Source organism: Coffea eugenioides, chromosome 6 (assembly GCF_003713205.1).
Source record: "Coffea eugenioides isolate CCC68of chromosome 6, Ceug_1.0, whole genome shotgun sequence".
Classification (NCBI taxonomy): Eukaryota; Viridiplantae; Streptophyta; class Magnoliopsida; order Gentianales; family Rubiaceae; genus Coffea; species Coffea eugenioides.
In genome coordinates this window covers 25,029,329-25,056,789 of record NC_040040.1, presented here as the reverse complement: position 1 = coordinate 25,056,789, position 27,461 = coordinate 25,029,329, and the positions used below count along the sequence as shown (strand labels likewise).

At 35.9% G+C, this 27,461-nt stretch overlaps 2 protein-coding genes across 2 annotated transcripts; both read right to left on the bottom strand.

Moving 5' to 3' along the window:
• Positions 1-3,532: 3,532 nt before the first annotated feature.
• Positions 3,533-20,932, bottom strand: LOC113773931 (dual specificity protein phosphatase 1-like). Its single transcript, XM_027318525.1, has 5 exons — positions 20,799-20,932; positions 5,168-5,228; positions 3,951-4,044; positions 3,595-3,826; positions 3,533-3,536 (listed from the first exon to the last, which is right to left on the bottom strand). Exons 1-5 carry the CDS (start codon positions 20,930-20,932, stop codon positions 3,533-3,535), a joined length of 525 nt encoding a protein of 174 aa, XP_027174326.1.
• A 37-nt stretch (positions 20,933-20,969) lies between these two features.
• Positions 20,970-25,996, bottom strand: LOC113773930 (disease resistance protein RPS5-like). The gene is made up of 2 exons (XM_027318524.1): positions 25,272-25,996; positions 20,970-21,201 (listed from the first exon to the last, which is right to left on the bottom strand). The coding sequence occupies exons 1-2, from the start codon at positions 25,994-25,996 to the stop codon at positions 20,970-20,972; spliced, it is 957 nt and encodes a 318-aa protein (XP_027174325.1).
• Positions 25,997-27,461: the final 1,465 nt, after the last annotated feature.

The window sequence follows — 27,461 nt, the reverse complement described above, 5'->3', positions numbered from 1 at the left end:
ATGTGCCCGTGATTATAATATTTTACTTTTTTTAAATTCCTCCATAAATTGTAAATTTTTTCAAAAATATAATTTACTGTGCGTAGCGCGGGTATTTATACTAGTATAAACAATTGCAGAAGCCTTGTAGGATGTATAAACCAAGCTAAAATTAATTGCCTAGTTTACACGTGTCATTAGTTAACAACGGCAGCCTTGTTCTCAGTAATAGTGGAAGAAAATTCTGAGAGGACCCACCAAAAAGATCTGGGAACCCAACCTTAATGGAAAAGTTTAAACTGATAGGTTTCAAATCCTTATTTAAATATTAAACACTCTTTCTCAAACTTGTCAATCAATGTGGGATACAACTTCCTACCGATGAACCTGATAAGTAGTTATCTTTAGGAATAATTTCAGAAACCTCCCCTAAGATTTTTGACATTTTACTGGCTTCCTCTGAGATTTTCAAAATATCAACCATCTCCTCTGTCAGACTGATAGGGCCTGATTATTACAAAATTATATGGTGAAATGACTTAATTACCCCAGAACAAATGTGATATTTCATGATTATGTTAACTGAATTAATTAAATCATCACTAAGTGTGCTTAACTGAAATAACGGCCATATGCAAGGGCGCCAAATTGATGAACCTGATAAGTAGTTATCTTTAGGAATAATTTCAGAAACCTCCCCTAAGATTTTTGACATTTTACTGGCTTCCTCTGAGATTTTCAAAATATCAACCATCTCCTCTGTCAGACTGATAGGGCCTGATTATTACAAAATTATATGGTGAAATGACTTAATTACCCCAGAACAAATGTGATATTTCATGATTATGTTAACTGAATTAATTAAATCATCACTAAGTGTGCTTAACTGAAATAACGGCCATATGCAAGGGCGCCAAATTGAGGTGCCTTTTTTTGCGCCATTTTGTAATTGTAATTGATGCACATGACTTAAGTCTGATTTAGACATAAGATTGAAGGCACACACGCTGCTTCATACAGTAAGATGCCAAAGTATGCTATTCTTCTAAGGCAATATAATCCCGGCAGCATATGCAAAACTCATGAATCACCCAACAAGATGCATTTTCATCTGTTGCTACTTCATTTTGCTGTTATATAGAGTTTCTTGCAAGAGTATGGTTGCAGAGAGACGTTAGAAGCTGTTTCGAAAGAGCCATTGGTTGCTAGTTTCCAAAATGTAATAGCAACCTAGCCTTTGATGAGAGTTTCAAATACACCTCCCAAATTTTCATTCTTGTTATATGCCTAGGTACTACTCATTACAAATTAATCCACTAATGACAATCTCAAGGGTAGCTGTGGAATGAAGTTTTTTTCTCTCTCCTGATACACATTTTATATTATTTATGTTTTTGAAATTGGTTGGATTTGTTATTGCCTAATTAGCTTTAGGGGAGGTGGTTCATATTTTGAAAACCTCAAGGAAAGCCTGTAAGACTGTCAGAAACCTCATCCCCTTATCTTTACTAATCATAATGGGTAGCTGCCATTTAATTGTTTCCACGAGTCAATGGAAAATATTCCTGAAAATGAATTTGTAGAACATGGATTCTCTTTTTCTAAATTATGTATTACATATCCAAGTTGTTGTAAAAAAGGTCCGTATTAGTGTTATCAAAACTATGTAACCATAGACTGTTGCCATGCTTCCTCAAATAAAATAATTGAAAAAAAAGGCTCCGATGCTTTCTCCAAGTTCAGGCTTCTTTACCACTTTTTCAGTTGCTCATAATGTTTGGATAGAATATGATTTGAAATATTACCAGAAATAAAACACTATAACACTTTTTGTCATGTAATACATATAAACAAAAATATGATTGAAAAAATACTTATGGTACAAATAAAATGGTATTTAAAATATAATAACTTTTCTTGAAAATTTGTTCATTTGCTGCTGGTGGCGTTACCTTCGGATGTAATAGATTCGTAGAAAAATTCATCTCACAATTTCCATTGCCTAATGAGCTACTGAGATGGACTCATCCCATTACTCGTTATTTGCCAAAGTCACAAGAATCAACTCTTCAACACAAGAAAAATTTCTGAGAGAATCATGAGATAAAGTCATTGTGCTAATTAACAAGAAATGTCAAGGGAAACTTAGAAAAATTAGACAGATCCAAACTTTGATCCCCCTGAAAATTTCATAGATTCTTGTTTCCTCATTAATGAATAGCATTGTTTTAAAAGGTATTTCTAGAGTAAGCCCCGGGCGAGCCTCGAGAAGAGGTGAGACCCAAGTGCCCCAGGGCATTTAGGTCTTTCAGGGTGTTTTTTTTCATTTTTTTTTAATTTTAAAATTTGATTTACTATTTTATCGTCCCTATATTTGTTTCCTATACTTATTATTGTTTAATAATTTTGAAAAATGATTCTTTGGTCTTTCTCTTATTTTTGAGGCTTTTGGTTATTGATTTGTTCCCGCAATGCACAACAGCAGTCGTGCAACACGATTTCCTTTGGAAAAGTAAGAGCGACAGGACAAAGAACAAAAGCAACGGGGTACTACTGAAACAGCAGAACGGGATACATTGCCAAACCATGGCAATCTCCTGATTAGCTGCCAAAGTTTTTTTTTTTTTGTTTTTTTGACGGACATTGCCAAAATTTCTGACTCAATTATTGTGCAGCAGAAGTGGGACTACCATTCCCAGCTGTATCAGACAGTCATCTTATCTTCCCCTATAAAGTATGTATAAACTTGCCTTGATGTTCATTGGAGTTTCCCAACTTTCTCGTCATTTTACCTACTGCTCATTCAAGACTTCCCCTATTTCTCTCGGCAACTCTCTGTGTCTGATCATCACCTTGGTTTTTCAATTAATCAAACAAAAAGAGGTATGTAATTTATATTTTCCATCACCCTCTCTTCGGTTCAGCTATGTGAGTCGCATTTAGGATTCTGTCACCAACTTGGAGAAAAATAAGGCATTAACAACATAGACATGCATTTCTGGAAAAGGAATATCCATGGACATTATCATATGTAATAATGCGTTTTGAAAGAAGGGCTTTGAAGTTGACAAGCTTTGTCATTGGTGATAGCAGTGAAGAAGAATCCAGTACAAAATTGGACATATTGATCAAACAAAAAGAGGTATGTAATTTATATTTTCCATCACCCTCTCTTCGGTTCAGCTATGTGAGTCGCATTTAGGATTCTGTCACCAACTTGGAGAAAAATAAGGCATTAACAACATAGACATGCATTTCTGGAAAAGGAATATCCATGGACATTATCATATGTAATAATGCGTTTTGAAAGAAGGGCTTTGAAGTTGACAAGCTTTGTCATTGGTGATAGCAGTGAAGAAGAATCCAGTACAAAATTGGACATATTGACTACAGATTCCTAAAATGGACTTCCATTCATATTAATATGTAAATACAAAAATGTGGGTCCATATGCAACAACCAACAAAACTGTGACACCCCAAGACACAGAACAACGGACATCAGTTCAATGAACACTCATTATTCTACCAGCAAAAGGAATTTGAAAAGTACCTCAGCTATAAAGTGGGAACAAGCAAACTTCAAAAGTAGAAAGAATCAGCAAATGAGAATTACCTTCTTGATACACCAGCAAAGCAGTGAACCAATACAGACCCTTCTTGTCTACTACGGTCAATAAAATCTAAACAAACATCCAAGTAATCCAATAGATCCTCACTCTCTGTATCTCTCAATGGTACAGCCATCCTTGCAAACTTCAAATCCTTCCCTGCTTTCTCCAAGTAATACAGCACCTTTTCTGGTGCCAGAGAACTCTTGGACCCATCACCTGAATCATCCTCTGTTCCTGAACGCCCAACATACACCTTACGAATCTCTTCTAGGGATCAGAATCTCCCTTCGCCATTCTGAGAAAAATGAAATTGATGTGGAGCTGAGAACTGATAATATATGAGTAATTTCACCACTACCATGCTGGAGAAAATCTGCAGCAGCTCCAGTATTGCCAATAAATAGATTCTCCCGCACCAGGTATGGCATATCACACAAATGATATTGCTGCTTCTACAAACTCAAATCTTATGTGCCTGTTATATTAAAAGATTAGTCTTTCTTAAAAAATATAAGCCAGACTTGACATTTCATCAGTACCTCATTTGGAGATGCAAAATTAATTCAACAACCGTAAATTGGATATTTGCTTTGATCAAATTGAAGGAAAGTACCTCCCGCCCCCAACCCAAAAAAAAACCCCAAAAAAATGATCATTATCATCAGATTAGATAACTAGCAAAATAACTAAAGTACATGACGGATTAACTTTTTACCAAAAAGAGTAACTTTACACATACCATTATGATTCGGGAAATGATGCACTCTCATTTGCTCGATGGTTACGTTATAAAAATAATTATGGAATCAGAGTTTAATAAATTAAACACAACAATCAACCACCATGAATTTCACTTGTGAGAAATGTGCCCAAGCATACTTTTCAATTGTCCAACATTTTCTCTAAAGTTGATGTAGTGGTTCACAAAAGTTTATATATGCATACTAACAGGTCTATATATGATAAACCTATATGTCCGTTATATCCCTTTCCTTTGATGAACTATGTAGCAAGAACATGACATCTAATGCAAATTAGACAGCATCTATAGCAGGAACAACACTAATTTTAGTTCACTTTCACATTGAATTCATTCTTTCAATCAATAAACCACTGGTTACACCAATAAAACACGAGTTCCTCCATGCACCGGGTAAAAGTTTCATTTCACGAGCGGATCCACATGTTGAACACCTAGTCATTTCACAAGATTCGATTATACACGTGGCGTGAATCTAAAGCTACTTGTGTAAAAAATTTACTACTACCCTGATAGTGTATATAAAATCAAATCATGCAACACAGATATATGTCTGCTCCTTTTCCAATCTTTTCATTAGTCTACCTTCAAAGACACAAATTCCAGACACATACAACATTAAACAGACATGTCAATGTGCATATCACCCCACAAAATTCACTACCAAAAAGAAAGAACAAAAAAAAAATCACCAAAAGCTTCCGTTTTTCTCCTTTTTGCCCACAAAAAAGATAAATGAAGCAAAACCAAACAAAAGTTGAATCAAATCTAAAAATATCGAAAACATGTCATCCAAAAATAAGAATTAAACATACCTGGTAACAACCCTTCACCCAGAATTTTATTTTCCTTTCTTTTCTCAACTGTTTTCTAAACCTATTTATTGTATACAAAGCAAAAGATAAGACAAAAAAAAAATTAAACTCAAGTACACAATCTTTGATTTCAATAAAGAACACACACAGGTGGGAAGATTATATTTATAGGCATATATCATTGTATCTATACCTGAAGAAGTTAAGGGGACCTACCGGTGGAAGTATATTCCGGCTAGTGAAGTCAGATTACCAGCGAAGGGTAAAGCAAAAAGTTCTTGGTATCACTAAATCCCTGCGTCTGTCCTTAGGGAATGCGCTCTTGTTTTCTTTAATTTCCGTCTCATTTTCAAAGTTTTTTTTTTTTTTTTTGTCGATTGGGAGTTTCACACGTGTAACGGGGGCTGTGCAGAATCTTTGGCACGTGTAGAACTCAATGAAAGGAAATTGAGAATTATTTCACCTCTTTGATTGGTATGGCTTGCATGTTTGGTCAAGATTCATTTCCATGCTAGGAGAACTTGACAAAGTATAGACACTCGTAGCACAGTAGTACTGTTATCAACTCGAAAGCCTAAAACCTCGATCAAGCTCAGTTCGCCAAGCTCGAACTCTCGACTCATCACCTATTCAAGCAGTTTCATTGGACTCCTTAGTTCGGATATATATGTCATTTCACATTATATAGGAATAGAATTAAACATTACGCTATTCTTTGATTTTCATCCAAAATCATTTCTTATTATCAACGAAAATTTCACAACTTGATAGGATTCTGAATATATCATTAGTGCTGGGATATGCATGTTTCTTGGTTAGAAATTGGGAGGATCTTACTTGACTACGTTGTTCTAAACTTCTAGTCCTTGTTCCTACCTTAAGCATTTAGTTCTTTTTTCCATACATGATGGAATATAGCATATTAATTAGACTAAACAGACAAAGACTTTTATCTTGATTGTTCACTACTAGATTAACGTATCACTGCAAATAAAGTACTAGATTGTTTGTATTTGTCTATTAGAAACATTTCTCTATTATAAACTTTTGTATTACACTAGACAGGAATGACTGAACTCAAATACTAAATACTTTTAGTGCTTGATAATACACAGCTATTTTTCTTTCTTTTTTGGATCATGCTTTTCTTGCCTTTAGGTTGTAATGGTTATACACTAAAGCAAGTTCCCTATTATCTGTTGAATGGAGGATCTCATTCCACTGCTCGATCTGGACTTGAACTAAAAAACTCGAGCTCGAACTTGTTGAACTTTTAAAGTTAGTTCAAGCTCGAGCTCTATACACTTTTACCTTGTTCAAGTTCGAGCTTGAATGAATTTAGTTTATTGGAGCTTGATCAAATTCAAGTGACATAAAATAATATTTACATAATACCAAACAAGAGAAAAGATAGCCATTTCATAATAATACTTATAAAATATTTTGTTTTTGAAGTTCGATTGAACTTAGTTAAGCTAGCTTGATGAACTTGTTAATATGTTCGAGTTGTTCAAACTTGACTCGAACTTGAGTTTTGATAAGATAAACTTGCTACTAGCTCTATTGAGATCGATTTGTTTGCACCCATTGTGATACAATTTGGTGATTGCTCGTGTGATTTTAGTGGTCAACAAACTGAAGTCAATATCATAGATTTTGAACTTACTGATTTGTGTAGTTTGCTGTAAGCTATTTTCGTTTTTAAATATAGGGTAAATTCCACTTTTTGCCCATGTGATTTAGTGTTTTTCTACATAATCCCCTATAGTTTCAAAAGCTATACATAACCTCCTCATAGTTTAGATTAAAGTATCAAAATGATGGAAATAGTCATTCTTAACAGAACTTTAAAAAATGTCGAAATTACCCTTATAAATACATGACACACTAACCCCGTATGATTTTTATATTTTACCATATAACCCTCTTATGATTTAATGTTTTACCATATAACCCCCTTATGATTTTCAAAATGTACACATAACTCCCCTTGGTTAATAAATAAATTTCAACTTTATATAAGGGTATTTTTGACATTTTAGATGACTCCATTATGAATCAATATTTCCATCACTTTGATATTTTAATCCAAACCATGAAAGAGTTATGTATAGTTTTTAAAACCATAGGAGGGTTATGTATAGTTTTTAAAACCATAGGAGAGTTACGTAAAAATATATTAAACCATAGGAGGGTAAAGTGGAATTTGTCCTTAAATATATGTATATATATATATGTATGTGTGCATATTCTATATGATATACTTCCTTTTATGTCAAAGAACTAGTTGCCCATGAATTCAGGCGAATTCCAAAAGCTCGCTCAAGCACTTTGTTAAAAAAACTGTTAGTTAAACATATGAAATCGTTAATTTCAGTAGCAATATTTTAGTCCTTCAACAAATGATATTGCAAAAAAATAAAAATGTTATTTAGTGTAGAATTTTGAGCGCATGTAGAAACTAAATGATAAATGAATGCAATTTTGACAAGAAGATTTTGATATCAATCTCTTATGCCATTGGCAAAGTTACCTTTCCTACATGCCAATGGTTAAATTAGGTCACCCTTGGAGTTCACTACAGGTCATCACAGGTTTGAAGTCCTGTTTATGTTATAAAAAAAAAAGTCCTGTTTATAGCCCAGAACAATTTGTAGATGGTGAAATGCAATGTGGGTCTAATGTAGTAATCATGCTTATACTGATTTTGAATTCATGCTTGTCGAGTTTGTTCTTCTTTCTAGAAGGTAAATGGAGTGTCGACTATATATATATGGGTAAAAAATAAAAAGTCCCCTGTGGTAAAATTAATACACAGAAAAACCCTCCATAGTTTTAAAATATACAACACGACCACTTATGCTTTGAACTAAATTGTAAAGGTGACAGAATCCGTTAAATTTAACGGAAATGGACAAAATGACCAAAATGCCCTGATATAATTAAACAAAGGACAGTTCAAAAAAATCATTTGTTTTATTCTCTAAATGGAGAGAATTGAGGGTTAAGGGGTAGAATAGGTTTATTTGATAAAAATTAGGTATAAAAAAAATTTTTTAGGTTCCAATAAGTTATTTCTGTTAAGTTTAACGGATTCTGTCACCTTTACAATTTAGTTCAAAGCATGAGGTGTCGTGTTGTATATTTTGAAATCATAGGAGGCTTTTCTGTGTATTAGGCTTATCACAGGGGGTGTTTTTGTTTTTTACCCTATATATATATATATATATATAGCAAATTATCTGGGTAGCCACTGAACTTTTAGAATAGTCAAAATTTGCCCACAAATTATTAATAGCATATTTTTACCTATTGAACTATCAAATGTGTATATTTTTTTTTATCATTTCGCCTAATTTCATTGTTAACTCTGCTAACTCTAAGGGTCTGCATGATTTACGAGACTTATTATTAATTTTTAGATATAACAAAATTAATGATGGAATCAGATGAAATGGTCCAAAATTTATACTCTTAATAGTTCAATGGGTAAAAACATATTATTAATAGTTGAGTGGTCAAAATTCAACTATTCAAAAAGTTTAGTGACTACCTAGATAATTTGCTCCGTGTGTGTGTGATTCTTCTAGCTGAAATTGAGTTTAAAGAATATAGAATCATATATATATATATATATATATATATATATATATATAATAAAGTCATATTCTCATCCTTATCCTTTTAGTTTATCTCTTTCCTACGTGACTTATTGACATAGCAAGTACGTGCAACGAGCTCTGATAGGGTATAATTTGTTAGTAAATTTATTATTGATTTCCCCTTCTATCCCTGACAAATATTGTGTTAATTGCTGATATTTACTCATATTTGGTATTTGGAATCAATTTCAGGAGTGAAGTGATAAGTGACTAATTTACGTAATAATTGTCTAATATTTTATATTATTTTTAGTCACTTTGGTTATAATATTGGAAGAAAATGAATCATTTTGGCTATAATTGGTGAATAAATGTTTTTAAGTGATTAGATGAGGTTTTTATCACTTTTTACTTGGATTTTGTGTATTTTGACAGTTTTGACATATTTTCGTATTTCGGCTATAACTTGAGTTACAATGATCGGATTGGGATGATTCTTGAACTCATTTGAAGATAAGAGATAGATCTACAACTTTGGTGAAGACATCTGAATCCAGTTTGAAGGTTTTCCAGGTCAAAATGCCGAATTACAATAGCAAATTTCTACTGGTCGAAGCTGGAACAAGGCATGGAGAAGGAAAGGGTATTTCAGTCATATCTCAGCCTACACAGATCCAAATGAGGTGATTCTTGATGCATTGGAAAGATAACTTAAAAGGCTACAACTTTCGTGTTTTAGACATGAGCTGGTTCAGCCTCTAACATCAAGAAAAGATCGGTTGAAGTTGGGCCAAAAACAGAGCAAGTGATCCACACTCGGATCCACTATTCATCCGAACCCTCGGCTGTTTCTGGGTTAGTGGATCCGAGGCACTGTAGCAGCTCGGATCACTGTAGCAGCCCAGATTTACTGTAGCAATCCGGCCGGAACTTGGCCGGATTTGTGGCCGGATTTATGGCCGGATTGTGGTCAGAAAAGGATGCTTTGTACGCGTAAAACTCAATTTCACCTCCACCAACTCACATGCGATGCTAGACATGTGAGAAACATTACCAGCTGTAAGGAGAAAGTGTAAAGCTTCATTTCTTGACCACCTTTCATCATTAAATAGCCAAATTCATTGTAAGAGAGAGAGAGAGACATACGGGAGAAGTTTGGAGTGCAGAGATGTAGCTCTTGCATTTTCTGAGTAGTAGCAGTAGGTTAGTATAGAGTAGAGTGTTATCCATTGTTGTTTATTAGCTAGATGAAGAAGAATATGGAGGATGAAGAAGGTAAGGAGATGAACTCATGTGACAAGGGTTACATTCCTTCCAAACTCTTTATCTTTTGTATTTGATTCCAAGTTTGGTTAATATACAAGTTTTGGATTTTGTGTTCAATGTGTGTGTTTAAAGTTTAAGCCTTGGGTTTGGTTGAACTTTCTATGATTGTTAGTGTTTATTATTTGGTTATTTGATTGCTATGATTTGAGCAAGTTATTTAGCACTTTGGCTCTTTAAATCATGATTAATCTGGTACCATTGATTGTGATTATCTAAGGTGTTGTTTCTACAATGAAAATTGAGATTTAACACTGGTTCAAGAAGTGCTAAACATAGGGAGTACACTCACGAAAGTAGATGTGCATCTATGTGGTTTTTAGTGATTCATTTCATGTAATTTCATTGAAGAAATGAACTTGTAGCTAATTTCATAACCATGAGAATAGGTATGGATTAGTTATAAGTATAATTGATTCACTACGAAAGTAGGATTCAAATGCATAAGGAAATTACACCATAACTAGCCTAGATGTAGTAATTAATGATCCAATTATAGCACTTGCATGAGTAGTTAGGGATACCACAACCTAAGGAGCTTTCATTTGCTATTTTCTTGCATAATTTCAGTAGGTTTTAATTTGTTATAATTAATTAATAGTCTAAATAATAGAGAAACTTTAGTAATACCGGTAATTGTTCACTCTTCCCTGTGGGATCGACCCGATATATACCCTAAACTACTAGTTGATCTGTATACTTGCAGTGAACGGGTGTAATTCGGTATTTTTTTAACTTGTACGTATGTAAAATACCCGTCAAATTTTTGGCGCCGTTGCCGGGGAAGATTTGGCAATATCGGTGTGAAGAGTAACTTTATTAGTTTAGACATATTATTAGTTATACTGTGAATGTTATTTTCTGTGTTTTATATGTGTATGTGTTTTATCACCTATTCTTCTTACTAATTTTGCTCTTAAGTTGTTTAAAAGCAATTTTAGGTGATGAGAAGGGTAGGACAATTTGGAGGACAATGCTTGAGAAATGGAAGATTGGTAATGGATGGTTACCAAGTGCAAAGCTCCTTTAATAGAGGTAACCAAGAATTCACTAAGTGTATGTCTTTTGAAGATGGTTTAAGGTGCTTAAAGGCAAAATTTGATGTAATTAAGTTACAAGTTCAATTAGACACAATTATGCATGAAATTGAGCAAGGGAGGGATGTTAATGCTTTTAATTCTTATCATGTGATTTGTGACTTGTGTGGAGGTTATCATGCTACTAATACATGTAGGCAAGCACCAAATGTGGATTATTATGATGAATTGGAGCATTACAATCCCTGTTTTGATCGATATAGTGCTAATTGGAGCAATTATCCTGCTTATGGTTGGGATAATCAATGTACATATAGTGATTATTCATATTTTTATGATTACCAACTTGAAAGTGTCCAATATGAATCAAAACCATCTTGGGAGTTGGCAATAGAGAAGTTAGCTAATGCACCTCTACCTTGGGAGTTAGAAAGTGAACCATTAGCTAATGATTCTAATGCATCTTGGGAGCTAGCTGTAGAAAATTTTTCTAATCAATTTGATTTAGCAATAGAAAAGCTAGCAAATGCAACTTCCGATCGTTTTGATAGGATTGAGGAAAGAATAGATGAATTAGCTTCTCACTTTGGTCGAATACATGAGCAATTGAGTGCATTGTGTGAAGTTATTTCTTCTAATAATTTGCAAAATGATCTAGCATAAATGGTGGGAATGTTATATGTGAAAATGGGTTGCATTTTGATGAAAATGATGAATCTCAATTGTGTTTCAATGAGCAAATGTCCATTTCACATGATAATATCTTTGGAACTAACTTTGAATCTCAAGAGGTGAGTTTTAATGACTCATTTTTCACCCCTCTTGAGGAGTGCATTGAAAGTATAGGTTCTAAAGGTATTCCTGCCCAAGATACTCTCATGACATTTCCTTTGGTAAGTTCTCAAGTGGTGCATATTCAAGGTAATATCTATGAAACACTTGGAATATGTAAGTCACTTCCATCTCTCAGATCATTAGATCATGTGGCTTTTTCTATTAAGTCACCTTACAATGATCCACCAAGGCATAAAATGGTGGATTATTCGTTAACTAAACCTCCTTGAAAAATGAGGTGAAATAGTCAAGCTATTGACTTTAAAGAAGCGCTTATTGGGAGGCAACCCAATGTTTGTTTAAATTGCTGTTACTTTGGAGTGATTTTATGTTTAAAGTATAAGTTTGAGTAATTTTGTTGTTTTTCATTTGTAAATTTTGGAAAAGTGACCAAATGAGGTGAAAAGGCGAAGTTTGATCAAAGATCTCAATACCTCAAATTCAGTAATTGTGGTTTTTGATGCATTAAAGAGGTTTAGAATGCATGTTTAGATCATTTTACATGTGCGTGAATGGTTTATTTTGACATAGAAATGATCTAGGGTGTATTTTGAATAATTGGGGTCAAACTGAAAATTGCAAAATTTCTGCAATAAGTGCAGATTCAATGGATCCGAGCTCGGATCCATATGGATCCGAGGCCTCGGATCCACTTCTGCAATCAGAGAAAAACTTCGAGCTTCTTGATCCGAGCTCAATCATCATGATCCGACCTCGGATCCTTTTAAAAACGAAGGCTTTGATCACTTTTCAACTCCACTTTTCAACTCCACTTTTCTTCATGTTGGCTTGTTTTTAGTAAGTTTTAGTTGTTCGATTAATGTTTTTGTGTGTTTTGTAGGTGGCAATGGCAAGAGTTCATGCAAATGATCTCAATTGCAAAGGTGTTTATATTAAGGCAAAAAGGGAGTTTTCATGTTCAATTGCTGCATTTCATGCATTTAAAGTGTTTCATGTTTAAGTTATATTCATGCATGATCATGTTAAATTTGAATTTTATTCAAAGAACATGAAGTAGGTTGAATGTGGAAGGTTGGCCAAGCAAATTTGGAGGAAAAACTGCAGAAAACAGCTTTTTCTGCAGCAAATCCGGCCATAAATCCGGCCAAATGTTGGCCGGATTGAAGGCCGGATAGTCAGGGGAGAAAAGAAAATTTTTTCGAGCATTCTGGACAGAATCCGGCCAAAATCCGGCTGGAAATCCGGCCAAGAAAGTGGCCGGATATGCAACAGTAAAAAAAAAAAAAAAAAATTTCTGCCCAGAATCCCTCCACGAATCCCTCCAATTTCTGGCCGGATTGTGAACAGTAACCAGCGTAAGATGAATCCGTTTCACGGATTCCTCACAATTTTTCTCCCTTCTTCTTCAACCCAACTCACACACTAACACCTCAAACACACACCACTCACTAAAACACCACTTCTCACCATTTAATCTTCAAATAACCTTCACCAAATCACTTTCTCCCATCCTCTAGAGTGAATTTCATAGTTCATATTTTTTCAAAAACAACTCTAAAGTGGTTTCAAGCTTACCATTAGTTAGGGTTCTACCTTCTTGAAATCACTCAATTGAGGTCAAATTGGAGTAAGTTTCTTGGGGGTTTTCACATCATATTCATCTCTAATCATCACCAAACCACCTTGAGGTAACAATTCTTCACCTAACTTTATTATTTGAATTTTGCCATGATTGAATATTTTCTATTTTTAGGCAATTTTTAATATGTGAAGTTAGGTGCATTTATTTCAGCTTATTGATGCTATTGGTGATTGTTAGTGATAACTATATTTTGTGATTTGCATTTATTGTACTTATTTGGTGAATTCTTGCTAGTTTTATGCTTAATTTGGCTTGATGACGAAGTTGCATATTAAGTAGCCAAATGTAGCATTTTAATTAGCTTAGTGGGAGTTTTTTATATTTATGTGAGTAATTTAGATTATCTAATGAATGAAAAGGTGCTTGATTGAATGATTTTGTGAATTCTTAGGTAATTCTAAAAGAAGAGGTGAATTGAAGATGACCTTAATTGATGAAATTCATAAATGCACTTACAATTTTTGTGGTTCAATAGTTTTTAGTATTTCATGAATTCTCACGAAGGTCATTTATATTTTGGTTCGGTGTGTTTGCCTCCATTTTGAGATTACTTTTGTACTTGCGAGGATTTGATCATTGATGACAAAATGTATAAATGGAACTTATTTTGTTCATGATTGTGGATTTTTTGTGTGAAATTAGCTTCCCTTTGCTTTGGATACTAATGCATATATTTGATTAGCAAAGATTAGCTCATTTCATGTTTTTATCCCTTGAACATTGTATGGTTCCACATGCTTGATCATTTTTCCTTTTTCCTTGACTTGCATGTTTTCTTCTTGTTGATTGCAACAGTTTATTTTTAAGAAATTTATTTGTTTTGATTTTGTCTTTTTCAGGGTGCAATAAGTGAACTCTCCATTCTTTCTCAAATACGGTTGGAAATTCATCACTTGGACATGGATTCGGATTGCGCAAGTTCAATTGAGCAGTATTTTCTTTTACTCTTTATTTATTTTCCTTTTCTCACATTGAGGACAATGTGAAGTTTAAGTGTGGGGGAGGAAAATACTGGACTTGCATTTACTTGCCATGTGATGATATTTTATGAATCTAAATGTTTAGAAATGTTGGAATTGTGTTTGAAATGCTTGCCATGTGGATAATTTGTTAGAAAATAGGTTTGTTGGCAGGGAGTTTTCATCCATTTATAAGGAGAAACTCTATAAAAATTTTTCTAACATCTTGTCCAATATTTCACTATGGCCCAAAAGTTCTTCAAATTTTTGCATTTTCATTCAAAAAGGGCTAATTTGTTCCAACTTTAAATGTTTAATTCTTCCAATTGTTGAAACTTTATATGTATTTTGGAAAGTTTAGTCCTCATTTAACTTGAAAATGGTTATTATGCAATTAGGATTTTTGCATTTTAGAAAGTATATTTGGTAAAGTGAGGAAAATTATGCCTATAATTTTACATGTTTAATGAAATTTCTTCTCTTTACTTAATTTTATAAGTAAGTGATTGACATATTGATAAAAGGTTATACTCCTCCTTTGATTAGTCTTATATATTTTCTAAGAGGGAATATCTATTTATTGTAAAAAAAAAAAAGAAAAAAAAAGAAAAAAAGAAGAAAAGAAAGAAAAAAATTATTCTACTCCAATGATTTTTGTACCGAGTAACCGGGGGTTGGCATCTACAAATGTCGATTTTCGCGTAAAAAGGTACTTGAATTAAGAGTATGCATTGCAACTTGAATAAGTGAAATGTTGAGTAACCGGGAATCTTCACCTAAAAGTGTCGATTTTCGCGTAAAAAGGCATTCTCACTAATTAAGTAAAATTAGTATGAATAAATCCCTCTTAGATGTAAAATTTTGAGAAAAAGATGATTATAGGAGGAGGAAGGCTATAAATCGACTATGTGATTTGCTTATTTATGAAATTAGGTTAGGGTAAGAGATTACATTTAACTTGTTGAATTAAGGTATAATTATCTTTCCTTTACTTGATATTATGAGTATTTAATGTAATTTGAACAATTGTATAATGATTATTTTTCAGGTCATGAGGAATTAAATTTGACAAAAGTGCATATATTGTTTCACCTCTTAAATCATTGTAGTTGATTATGTGTGGATTGCTTGAGGATAAGCAATGATTTAAGTGTGGGGGAGTTTGATAAGTGACTAATTTACGTAATAATTGTCTAATATTTTATATTATTTTTAGTCACTTTGGTTATAATATTGGAAGAAAATGAATCATTTTGGCTATAATTGGTGAATAAATGTTTTTAAGTGATTAGATGAGGTTTTTATCACATTTTACTTGGATTTTGTGTATTTTGACAGTTTTGACATATTTTCATATTTCGGCTATAACTTGAGTTACAATGATCGGATTGGGATGATTCTTGAACCCATTTGAAGATAAGAGATAGATCTACAACTTTGGTGAAGACATCTGAATCCAGTTTGAAGGTTTTCCAGGTCAAAATGCCGAATTACAATAGCAAATTTCTACTGGTCGAAGCTGGAACAAGGCATGGAGCAGGCAAGGGTATTTCAGTCATGTCTCAGCCTACACAGATCCAAATGAGGTGATTCTTGATGCATTGGAAAGATAACTTAAAAGGCTACAACTTTCGTGTTTTAGACATGAGCTGGTTCAGCCTCTAATATCAAGAAAAGATCGGTTGAAGTTGGGCCAAAAACAGAGCAAGTGATCCACACTCGGATCCACTATTCATCCGAACCCTCGGCTGTTTCTGGGTTAGTGGACCCGAGCTCGGATCCATACGGATCCGAGGCACTGTAGCAGCTCGGATCACTGTAGCAGCCCAGATTTACTGTAGCAATCCGGCCGGAACTTGGCCGGATTTGTGGCCGGATTTATGGCCGGATTGTGGTCAGAAAAGGATGCTTTGTACGCGTAAAACTCAATTTCACCTCCGCCAACTCACATGCGATGCTAGACATGTGAGAAACATTACCAGCTGTAAGGAGAAAGTGTAAAGCTTCATTTCTTGACCACCTTTCATCATTAAATAGCCAAATTCATTGTAAGAGAGAGAGAGAGACATACGGGAGAAGCTTGGAGTGCAGAGATGTAGCTCTTGCATTTTCTGAGTAGTAGCAGTAGGTTAGTATAGAGTAGAGTGTTATCCATTGTTGTTTATTAGCTAGATGAAGAAGAAGATGGAGGATGAAGAAGGCAAGGAGATGAACTCATGTGACAAGGGTTACATTCCTTCCAAACTCTTTATCTTTTGTATTTGATTCCAAGTTTGGTTAATATACAAGTTTTGGATTTTGTGTTCAATGTGTGTGTTTAAAGTTTAAGCCTTGGGTTTGGTTGAACTTTCTATGATTGTTAGTGTTTATTATTTGGTTATTTGATTGCTATGATTTGAGCAAGTTATTTAGCACTTTGGCTCTTTAAATCATGATTAATCTGGTACCATTGATTGTGATTATCTAAGGTGTTGTTTCTGCAATGAAAATTGAGATTTAACACTGGTTCAAGAAGTGCTAAACATAGGGAGTACACTCACGAAAGTAGATGTGCATCTATGTGGTTTTTAGTGATTCATTTCATGTAATTTCATTGAAGAAATGAACTTGTAGCTAATTTCATAACCATGAGAATAGGTATGGATTAGTTATAAGTATAATTGATTCACTACGAAAGTAGGATTCAAATGCATAAGGAAATTACACCATAACTAGCCTAGATGTAGTAATTAATGATCCAATTATAGCACTTGCATGAGTAGTTAGGGATACCACAACCTAAGGAGCTTTCATTTGCTATTTTCTTGCATAATTTCAGTAGGTTTTAATTTGTTATAATTAATTGATAGTCTAAATAATAGAGAAACTTTAGTAATACCGGTAATTGTTCACTCTTCCCTGTGGGATCGACCCGATATATACCCTAAACTACTAGTTGATCTGTATACTTGCAGTGAACGGGTGTAATTCGGTATTTTTTTAACTTGTACGTATGTAAAATACTCGTCATGAAGCAGAAAATTACCAAAAAGGAGGGACTTGTATGGAAAAATGCAGACTTCTAAGGGCTTCAACCTTTGGGTCCTTGAATTGGTGGGGACCACAAGCTAGTGCAAGGCATTTAGTCATTTGGGCTTTTCAAAGAAAGCAACGTAGAGAGACTTGGAACAACAAGTACTTTGGAGGCTTTGTCCACATGTGCGGGGACCACGGATAAGAAGCATGAGTCATTTGGACTCTAGGAAAAGAAACGTACAAGACTTTGAATTTGGTGTGGGGACCACTAGAGATAGCATTAGACTTCCTTTTGGCTTTAAAAAGGGGGAAACGTACGAGAGGTTGGGGAGAATCAATAGTTTTAGTTTAGGCTTTGAGCATAGTTTTTAGTTTTCTTTTCTGAGCTCTTTCGCATGGTTGTTCTCCATTAATGGAGGACTAACCTCTTAATTCTAGTCAAGGGGACAACTGAAGACTTGGTTCAACAATTACTGTGAGATCTAATTTATTTTAATTGCTTCCTTAATTTATTGGTATTTATATGTTTCCTGCTTTTAATTGCTATAGCTCGTGTGAGTGATTGAATAGATGCGCAATATTTAATTATTCACATAGGCTATTTTGCTAAATAGGGATAATTGAATCCGTAATTGTTCGTTATCTTTATCTCAGTAGCAGCTGGCGTAATTGGGTTTATGTCAGGGGAACATACGATCTAACTTAAACAAACCCTCGTAGCGTGTTTGTTAGTTAGGATTGGGTCTTTCTAATTATTAATGCAATCTAGAAATTAAACCCTACGGTCGTACCTAGGGTTGTTTTTGGGTTAGAGAAATAGTTAACGGTCGTACCTTAACTATCGAGAAAGTAAGGAAAGGTTGGTTGTTTATCGCGTGCATGGCAACTATAACTAATCTATTAATAAATGTGGAATTATCTGTGAATCAATGATCAGTGCCTGAACCATTTCTGAAGTGTACCCTTGGCTAGAGTTTCTCTTAATTATTTCTTTTAATCAATTATTTTCTGCACTTAATTTATTTAGTTAGCATTTAATCCAAGAACCTCCCATACTCTGGACTCAAGAAGAAGCGAATTATCCCCAGTCCCTGTGGATTCGACCATACTCACCGCTATATACAAAATCTGTATTTTTCTCGAGTAGGTATTTATTATTGCACAGGTTCGACACCTGTCAATTTTTGGCGCCGTTGCCGGGGACTGGTGCCTGATTAATTTGTTTCTTTTTGAGTTTATCTTGTTTTTTTTTTATTATTTTTTTATGGCTGCTAACATTCCATATTTTGATGATAGACTGGACTTTGTTCCTGAATGGGGTTATGAGACTCATGTTTTCCCTAATGATCAATGGGCTGTTGCAAATTGTGGAACTTATTTTGATTCAGGTTATTCAACTGACACATGCCCCGCATTTCAAGATAATCTAAGCGCTCCAATTGATACTTTTGGAGATTTTTCACCCCAATATCAAACGCAGTATGACCCTTATTCAAACGGGTATGATCAAGGATGGTGGGATAATTTCAATTTTGATTATGCGATCGGGCCAATGGATTTTCAACAACAAGAGTCTCAACAATCATCCTCCGTGTCAGGTATGTCTCTTGAAGAAATGATGGAATTACTAATTGCTAATACAAATCGATTTCATCAGGAGACACAAGCGAGCCTAAATCGATTTCATCAGAAGACACAAGCGAGCCTTCGCGACCTGGCAGATCAACTATGTCAACTATGTCTATTTACATCCGGAATAAATCGAGTGGCTTCTCAAATGGAAGAATTGCCCTCGAAAACCGTTGTTGATATAGAAGAAAATGAGAGTGCAATTTGCTTGACTGGTGATGAGGAGATGCAAGAGTGTCGAAATGAGAAATCTACAGATGCAGTTGAAAAAGAAGCCGAAAAGGAAGAAATGGAACCCCAACCGCAACCCATTCAAGTGAACGAATCCAGTGAACAATCTCCAAATGCGGTGACATCTTCTCCACTCCTTGATCAATATTTTCCTGACTCTTATTCTTTAATTCCTGTTAGTGAGATTGATTTTATTATACCAGGCGATTTTGAATTTCATGCCAGGAATAAATTAAGACTCATAATGGCAAAATATCTCGAACCAATAAGTGCTCTTGATGGAGGAGTAAGTGAAGATTTAAGATCATCACTTGTTTGTTTGGCGCCATCTACTAGCCCATGGAAGACCGTAGCTCGTGTGCTCAAGAATTATTCTATCTACGAGGGCTATCAGGATTACATAGAAGATGAAGCATTGAAGCGAGCAACACGATTTTATCCTCCATGAATAAATATGGCAATGTCTAGCCAAAGACATTAAAGAAAGGCGCTACTTGGGAGGCAACCCAAGGCTCTTTATTTTAGTTTTCTTATGCTTTTTGGAATTTTTGTTAAGTGTTAGTTGCATTTAGTGATTTGTTGCTTTTGTGGCAGGAAGCTGACAGTTAGACGTGCCCTCGCCAGGTGGTCACGCCTGAGGGAAAGAAATTCTCGTTCAGGATCTGCGGACTCTATAGCAGTTCTGCCCACGCCAGGTGGTCACGCCTGAGGGAAAGAAATTCTCGTTCAGGATCTGCGGACTCTATAGCAGTTGAGCGTGCCCACGCCTAAGACAGGAGTCCCTCTCAAAAAAAAAAAAAAATTTTAAAAATTTTATTATTACAAAAAAAAAAAAATTCAGCAATTTCCAATTGGGACGATTCACATTAGCGTAAGTTTTTACAAAAAAAAAAAAAAAAACAATTCCCCTTTTCTCTTTTCTTTTTCTTCTTTTTCTTTTTCTTTCTTTCTTTCTTTGTTTTTTCTTTCTTTCTTTTTCTTTTCTTTCTTTCCCTTTTCTTCCTCTTCTTCCCCGCTTCCTTCTTCTTCTTCTTCTTTTCTTTTCTTCTTCGACCAGACCAGCGCACCGCCAGCTCGCCTCCACTCCAGCAGCTCCATCGCCATCTCCAGCCCGCGGCAGCTGCTGACTAGCCGCCATCCACCAGCGGCTACCCACTCGCGCCCCACCTCACGGACCACCTTCAGCAGCTCCAAAGACCGCCGCTGCTCCCCTGCCCACGGCCGTCCACCCACAGCTCGCTGAGCTCCTCCGTTCCAAGCTCCACCCGCCACCTCCACTCACCAGCGCCTTTGACTGCCACCGCAACTCCTCCCCTACTGCGCGCCTCCACCCCAGGTCGCACGCCACCAGCGCGCGAGCTCGCGCTCTACCAGCTCTCTTCGCCGCCCCTCCCTCACCAGTTCAGCGCTGACGCACGCCGCCCGGAACCATCTCCCTCGCCCACACGCTCGCCGGCCGCTGACCCTTGCTTCAACGCCACCACCAGCTCATCTTTCTCCTGTTGATGCCCAAGCCGTAGCTCCTTCGCCATCCAGTCCGCCTACCACAGGCGCCTCAGCGCTCGACAGCTATTCCGCGCGCCGCTCTTCTGGCCATCTCTCTCTCTCCCCTTGATCCACAGCCAGGCAGCCGTGCCTCCCTCCTGCTCCGCTGAGCTCCACTGCATCAGCTAACCTCCGCCACTGCCGCTTCAACGCACGAGGCGTGCCGCCGTCGCTCACCAGCTCAGCCGTCGCCCTCGCTCGTACACCGTCAACAGCAGCGCCTGTCCACCTCTCTTCGCCGCAGCCACTCTCATTTCTTCATTCGAGGAAGCAGTAGAGGTATTTGTCATTCGATCTCCAACTTTGGGCAGTGTTAGGCGTCATTCGGATTAATTAGTAGGCGGTGTTGATCTTTTGTGATATCTCTTCCCTGTGTGCTCCATCAGTGGTACTGTTGGGGTGACTGGACCTGAATCTGATTTCGCTATTTGGTTGATTGAGTTGTTATTCTCACGTCTTTGAAATGTCATCATTGCATTTGCTGATTTTGAGTTAGGATTCTAACTGGCCAACTGGAGCCACTTGTTGAGATTTTGGGTGAGCTAATTTACTGCACTTGTTTGTTACATTGGGAGGCCTCTATGCCATTTACATTGCTTGTTCCAGTTGGGTGCATCTAATTGAATTGCTGGGTTTCCTTACTAATTTTGACTGAAACTCCTGTGGTTACATTACTTGTTGTCTGAATTGAGTTATTTGGGGTTTTCATTAGTGTGAGTTAGCCATTGAACTTGTTTCACCCACTGTTTGGGTATTTTGGCTCCACTGGGTTAATTCCACTCTATTGGCTGACTGTTGGAGGCTGGGCACTTGGAATCCCTTTGCTACTGCCGGATTTATGAGCTATTATTGTTTGAATTGTTATTTCTTGGGGCTGTTGCTACAATTTCAGCTGATTGAGTTGTGCATTCTATCTTCCGCTAGTGGTATTAGTTGAGGTGTTTTCCCCTGAATTTATCTACTCTAGTTGGTTGGATAGTCGATCAACTGCCGATGCCTTGTGGCTCCATTACTCTTGCTAAACTTAAAGACTGCTATTGCTAGATTTAGCATATTATTGGGCAATTGTTGCAATTTTAGAGTGCATGTGTTGAGATTATGGATGGCCAAGTTTGCTTGTTGCCTGACTGAATTGGGTAGTCCCTGTGCTTATTGACGTGCCTTTGCTAGTTTCCAGTTGTTGATAATAGTTTCTGATTGTTAGTTTTGGAGTGAAACTGTTGCTTTGTTGACCATATTTGGGCTTGGGTGCCCGTGTTTGCTTTTGCATTTGACTATTGAGTTGGGGAACACCAGTGACTATGGATTTGCATTTGTTGGTTGCTATCTTTGTTGGATATTCTGTCTTTTGTTGTTTGGGGTGATAATTGGCGACAATGGTGAGTGGCGCCACTTACAAGCACAGGTTCACAACGTAGAAGAGCGAATGACGAACATCACCCGCCAAGTGGCAAGGATGTCTCAGAACTCGGCTCCCCTCCATTGTTCCCTCCTATCCCTTAGCTGTTCAACAGGGAAGTTTCATTGTTCTCTTCGCTTTCATTACTTTATTACCTCCATTGAGGACAATGTAGGATTTAGGTGTGGGGGGAGCAGTTGTGGTTTTTGGTGTTTTCGTTCATTTTCTTTTTCTTCTTTTTAGTGATTAGCTCGTAAGTGCATGCCAAGGTTTGATGTTGGATTATTGCCTCTATTTCTACTATTGCCAATTTTAATAATAAAAGGGTATCAAGTTAATGTGGTTGAATCCAAAAATATCTCTTTGGTGAATATCGATGATTGTTTTACTCTTATAATTTTTGGTTAACTTTCCTAGGCATAGGGAATGATTATTGGCATTTTCATGTGAATTGGTCCGGTTATTAACTTTAGTTCTCCATGTTTGAAAATGAGGCTAGCTGATGCAAGTTTTCTTTTGGTTCTTGTGTTATATTGAGTTTTTGTGATTTTTAACTATAAATAAACTTGACTGTACTCCGCTATTAGTTACTACTGAGTAACCGGGGATCTGCACCTAAAAGTTGATTCTCGCGTCAAAAAGTAGTAATTGCTATGAGTACGTGGTCACGTGGCGATAGAAGCTGAGTAACCGGGCTCCTTCATCTGGCCAATGTTGGAGTTCGCGTCAAAAGGCTCAAATGGCTAGCGACTAAGTCTTTTGTTACTATTGACGAAAGAAGATTCAAAAAAAAAAAAAAAAAGAGAAAAGTAGAAAAAAAAGTGAAGGTTGTGTTAGTGTGTAATAAAAGTCAGCTTGCCGAATTATGGATTTAATGTTGAGATTTTGGTTAATAGTTGGACCATTTGCTGATAAATGTTATGCGTCATTCCTTTTTCTTAGATTAGTTAACCTGAAATTGGAGGAGTTTGTGGTTTAGAAGCTAACCGGAGTGATGTTTCTTGGATCTTGACCATTGATGCTTGATTATTTTTCTTGGTATCTTGGCAATTTGGTAGATAGAGCAATGACCATTATCAAATTTTGGTGTCTGTATACTTTCCCCATGCTTGAGGGCAAGCATGATTCAGGCGTGGGGGGAATTGATAGGGTATAATTTGTTAGTAAATTTATTATTGATTTCCCCTTCTATCCCTGACAAATATTGTGTTAATTACTGATATTTACTCATATTTGGTATTTGGAATCAATTTCAGGAGTGAAGCAGAAAATTACCAAAAATGAGGGACTTGTATGGAAAAATGCAGACTTCTAAGGGCTTCAACCTTTGGGTCCTTGAATTGGTGGGGACCACAAGCTAGTGCAAGGCATTTAGTCATTTGGGCTTTTCAAAGAAAGCAACGTAGATAGACTTGGAACAACAAGTACTTTGGAGGCTTTGTCCACATGTGCGGGGACCACGGATAAGAAGCATGAGTCATTTGGACTCTAGGAAAAGAAACGTACAAGACTTTGAATTTGGTGTGGGGACCACTAGAGATAGCATTAGACTTCCTTTTGGCTTTAAAAAGGGGGAAACGTACGAGAGGTTGGGGAGAATCAATAGTTTTAGTTTAGGCTTTGAGCATAGTTTTTAGTTTTCTTTTCTGAGCTCTTTCGCATGGTTGTTCTCCATTAATGGAGGACTAACCTCTTAATTCTAGTCAAGGGGACAACTGAAGACTTGGTTCAACAATTACTGTGAGATCTAATTTATTTTAATTGCTTCCTTAATTTATTGGTATTTATATGTTTCCTACTTTTAATTGCTATAGCTCGTGTGAGTGATTGAATAGATGCGCAATATTTAATTATTCACATAGGCTATTTTGCTAAATAGGGATAATTGAATCCGTAATTGTTCGTTATCTTTATCTCAGTAGCAGCTGGCGTAATTGGGTTTATGTCAGGGGAACATACGATCTAACTTAAACAAACCCTCGTAGCGTGTTTGTTAGTTAGGATTGGGTCTTTCTAATTATTAATGCAATCTAGAAATTAAACCCTACGGTCGTACCTAGGGTTGTTTTTGGGTTAGAGAAATAGTTAACGGTCGTACCTTAACTATCGAGAAAGTAAGGAAAGGTTGGTTGTTTATCGCGTGCATGGCAACTATAACTAATCTATTAATAAATGTGGAATTATCTGTGAATCAATGATCAGTGCCTGAACCATTTCTGAAGTGTACCCTTGGCTAGAGTTTCTCTTAATTATTTCTTTTAATCAATTATTTTCTGCACTTAATTTATTTAGTTAGCATTTAATCCAAGAACCTCCCATACTCTGGACTCAAGAAGAAGCGAATTATCCCCAGTCCCTGTGGATTCGACCCTACTCACCGCTATATACAAAATCTGTATTTTTCTCGAGTAGGTATTTATTATTGCACAGGTTCGGCACCTGTCAAGCTCTATGAGTTAACCTCCTAATAACCTATACTATTCTATTCCTCTTTTTTTTCTTGACTTTATAATTCTAGATAATCCTTCCATAATTATCTCTTCCATTCTCTCGCCTTTTTTTTCCTTAACCCTAATCGTCAAGCCTAAATTTCCTGGGGATTAGTATAAATAATTTTGAATTATGTTTTTAACTCTCTCTCATCTTCAACTCAAAAGTTCGAAATATCAATTCAAATATTAGATTATCTTTATCAGATTATCGCTATCGAAGATGCTCTACACTTTTACTCATATATATGGTTATCGATCTATTACTCATTACTTTATCAAGCAGTGCAAATGTTTACACTTTTTCACAATGTTTTTGGAAAGTTTTTTTTTTTTTTTTTTTGCTTCAATGCAAGGACCGGATTTGGAATTTCGTTTTTATTCCCTTCAATACAAGGACCGCATTTGGACTTTGTTAATGCTCGTTCAAGTGGAAACAAACGTTCAAGTGGAATACTATAATCTTCGGGAAACAAACTGAAAAGCAAAAGTAACGACTTAGCTTCAGCACTTTCCAAATGATCATAGCTCCACATAATGCTTGAAAACACCAAATCTTGAACTCCTTCTATGTCTCTCATTGTGTACTTCTTTAGCTGTCGAAGGGCAATATTCCAGGATTCTGGTGTTGTGTGGTTACTCTTGAATGCCTTGGCAACAACAACGATTGCAAGAGGCAAACCTTTGCATTCGTCTGCAACCTGGTTTGGAACATCACTCAAAGTGGAATCATCAGAAATTCCGACAACCACTTTAAAAAGATGCCGAGCTTCTTCCTTCGGCAAGGCACCGACCTCAAAAATTTCAGCTCCCATTCTACTACAGACATGAGAAAGGCGAGATGTCAATATAACTTTCAAGCCCTTGCATTCACCTCTAACAGGAATTCCTAGACTCTTAAAGTCAACTTCTTCCCGAACATCATCCAGTATAACAAGAATTCTCTTATCACCATTGCTTAATCTCGTATACATTCGTTCAGCTCTCGCACGATCAGTTTTCTCAGAAATTTTCAATCCTAACTGCTCAGCAAGTTGGTCTTGAATAGTTCTTGTGTTGGGATTCTGAGACAAATTTGCTTTGGCAACTTCATCAAACAACTTTTCAAACTTAACCTGGTCTGCGATTTGCTCTACCAAATAAGTCTTGCCCACACCAGGCATACCACAAATCGCGACTAGGCATGTTTCTGAGCAACATCTGTTCTTTTTGCAGCACGTCGACCTAGCAAATAACGTGACTTCAAATTTGGAAGCCTAACGATATTAAAGCAACTCACCTCAACACTCTCCATACCCTGAGAAATAGTATATGCCTCTTTCTTTGGATCATCTACATTTTTCATCCAATCAGCAACAGTTGGTTTAATTTTTTCAGCATTATTTTCTGCTGCATCTATCAATCGCTGAACTTCAGCTTGTTGTAGCCCAAGTCCGTTGATCTCATTGCTCAGAGTTTGAACGTTGCTCTTGTAGAAAATTAAATATTTGAATTGCCGCAAAATTGGGTTAACACACTTCTCTACAAATGGCCCCACAATGGAAAGAGCAACATCTTGGATGGCCATTACTACAGTAATTCTGCTCAAATGCGTATAACTATGTTATTTGGGAAAAAAGGGATCTAATAAAATGCATGAAAAACAAGAAAAAACTTCATGGATATACAAATGAGGCAAGAAACAATGCATAAGATCGAAAAGAAAAAATGTCAGGCCGTTGACTAAGTTTAATGAAATGTGTTTGGGAAAAGCAAAACGTAAGGTATACTTGTACTATTTAAATTGTTCTCACCAACAAATATGTTTTGCATAATTTTGTTTTCAATTTATGTAGAGCTAGTTTAGAAAATACGTGATGTAGGGTATGGTATTTTCACAGGTTTGACAAAAAATAAATCTTAATATGCTTAACAACCGATGAAATTTTGTGAAGATTGAAATCTTAGAGACAAAAATATCATTGTAGTAAATATGTTAGTCTTTGTAAAAAAAAAAGTGTCTATATGAAAAGAAAACTAAAAAGGCCATTTTGATAAATTTATTAATGGTTATATAAATGGTTTTAGGAGGATTATTAAGCTCAAACTGCCAAATTATTTTACTTATTTTCTCAGAGTGCTGAAACTGTAAATCACTTTAAAACATTTCGAGTCTTCTGAGTAAATGATTATTAATTTATGAGAATCTTAATGTTAATGGAATTATGATGAACATGAGATAGCTCAAGAAATTTATAAGTCCTAAGAAGAAAATCCTGAAGCTGGCATAAAGCAATGAGTTAAAAATCTCATTATAGGAAAAGTGCAAGTAAAATCACTGTAGCCCTAGAATTTGGAAATGCTTTAGGGCTATTAGACATGGAAATGAAATTGAATTATCTGATACAAGAAAAAAATTAATAATGAATTCTGTTAGTCTAATCTACAAGTACACATTGTAGAAATGATGCTTGGTAAAAATGGTAAATATTATATTGGAAACTAACCACCAGTTGCCTTCTCGCAGTCGCAGCATATTGTAAAAACAATAGAAAAGCTCTTCATGAATGTATATCACAAATATGGTGTGTAATTTTTCCATAACTTCTAGATCGCAAGACTACTCCTCAAAAAACTCTCGTTGCAATT

What these genes read in the sequence shown, in the direction of transcription:
- LOC113773931 (XM_027318525.1), bottom strand. Translation starts at nt 20,932, where the DNA reads ATGGCGAAGGAGCTACGGCTTGGGCATCAACAGGAGAAAGATGAGCTG. An exon ending in CGTGCGTCAGCGCTGAACTG is followed by an intron (nt 5,229 to 20,798) that starts GTGAGGGAGGGG and finishes TACAATAAATAG; the next exon opens with GTTTAGAAAACAGTTGAGAA. An exon ending in TGCAGATTTTCTCCAGCATG is followed by an intron (nt 3,827 to 3,950) that starts GTAGTGGTGAAA and finishes TTGGGCGTTCAG; the next exon opens with GAACAGAGGATGATTCAGGT.
- LOC113773930 (XM_027318524.1), bottom strand. Translation starts at nt 25,996, where the DNA reads ATGCCTGGTGTGGGCAAGACTTATTTGGTAGAGCAAATCGCAGACCAG. An exon ending in AGTATTCCACTTGAACGTTT is followed by an intron (nt 21,202 to 25,271) that starts GTTTCCACTTGA and finishes CCTCGAATGAAG; the next exon opens with AAATGAGAGTGGCTGCGGCG.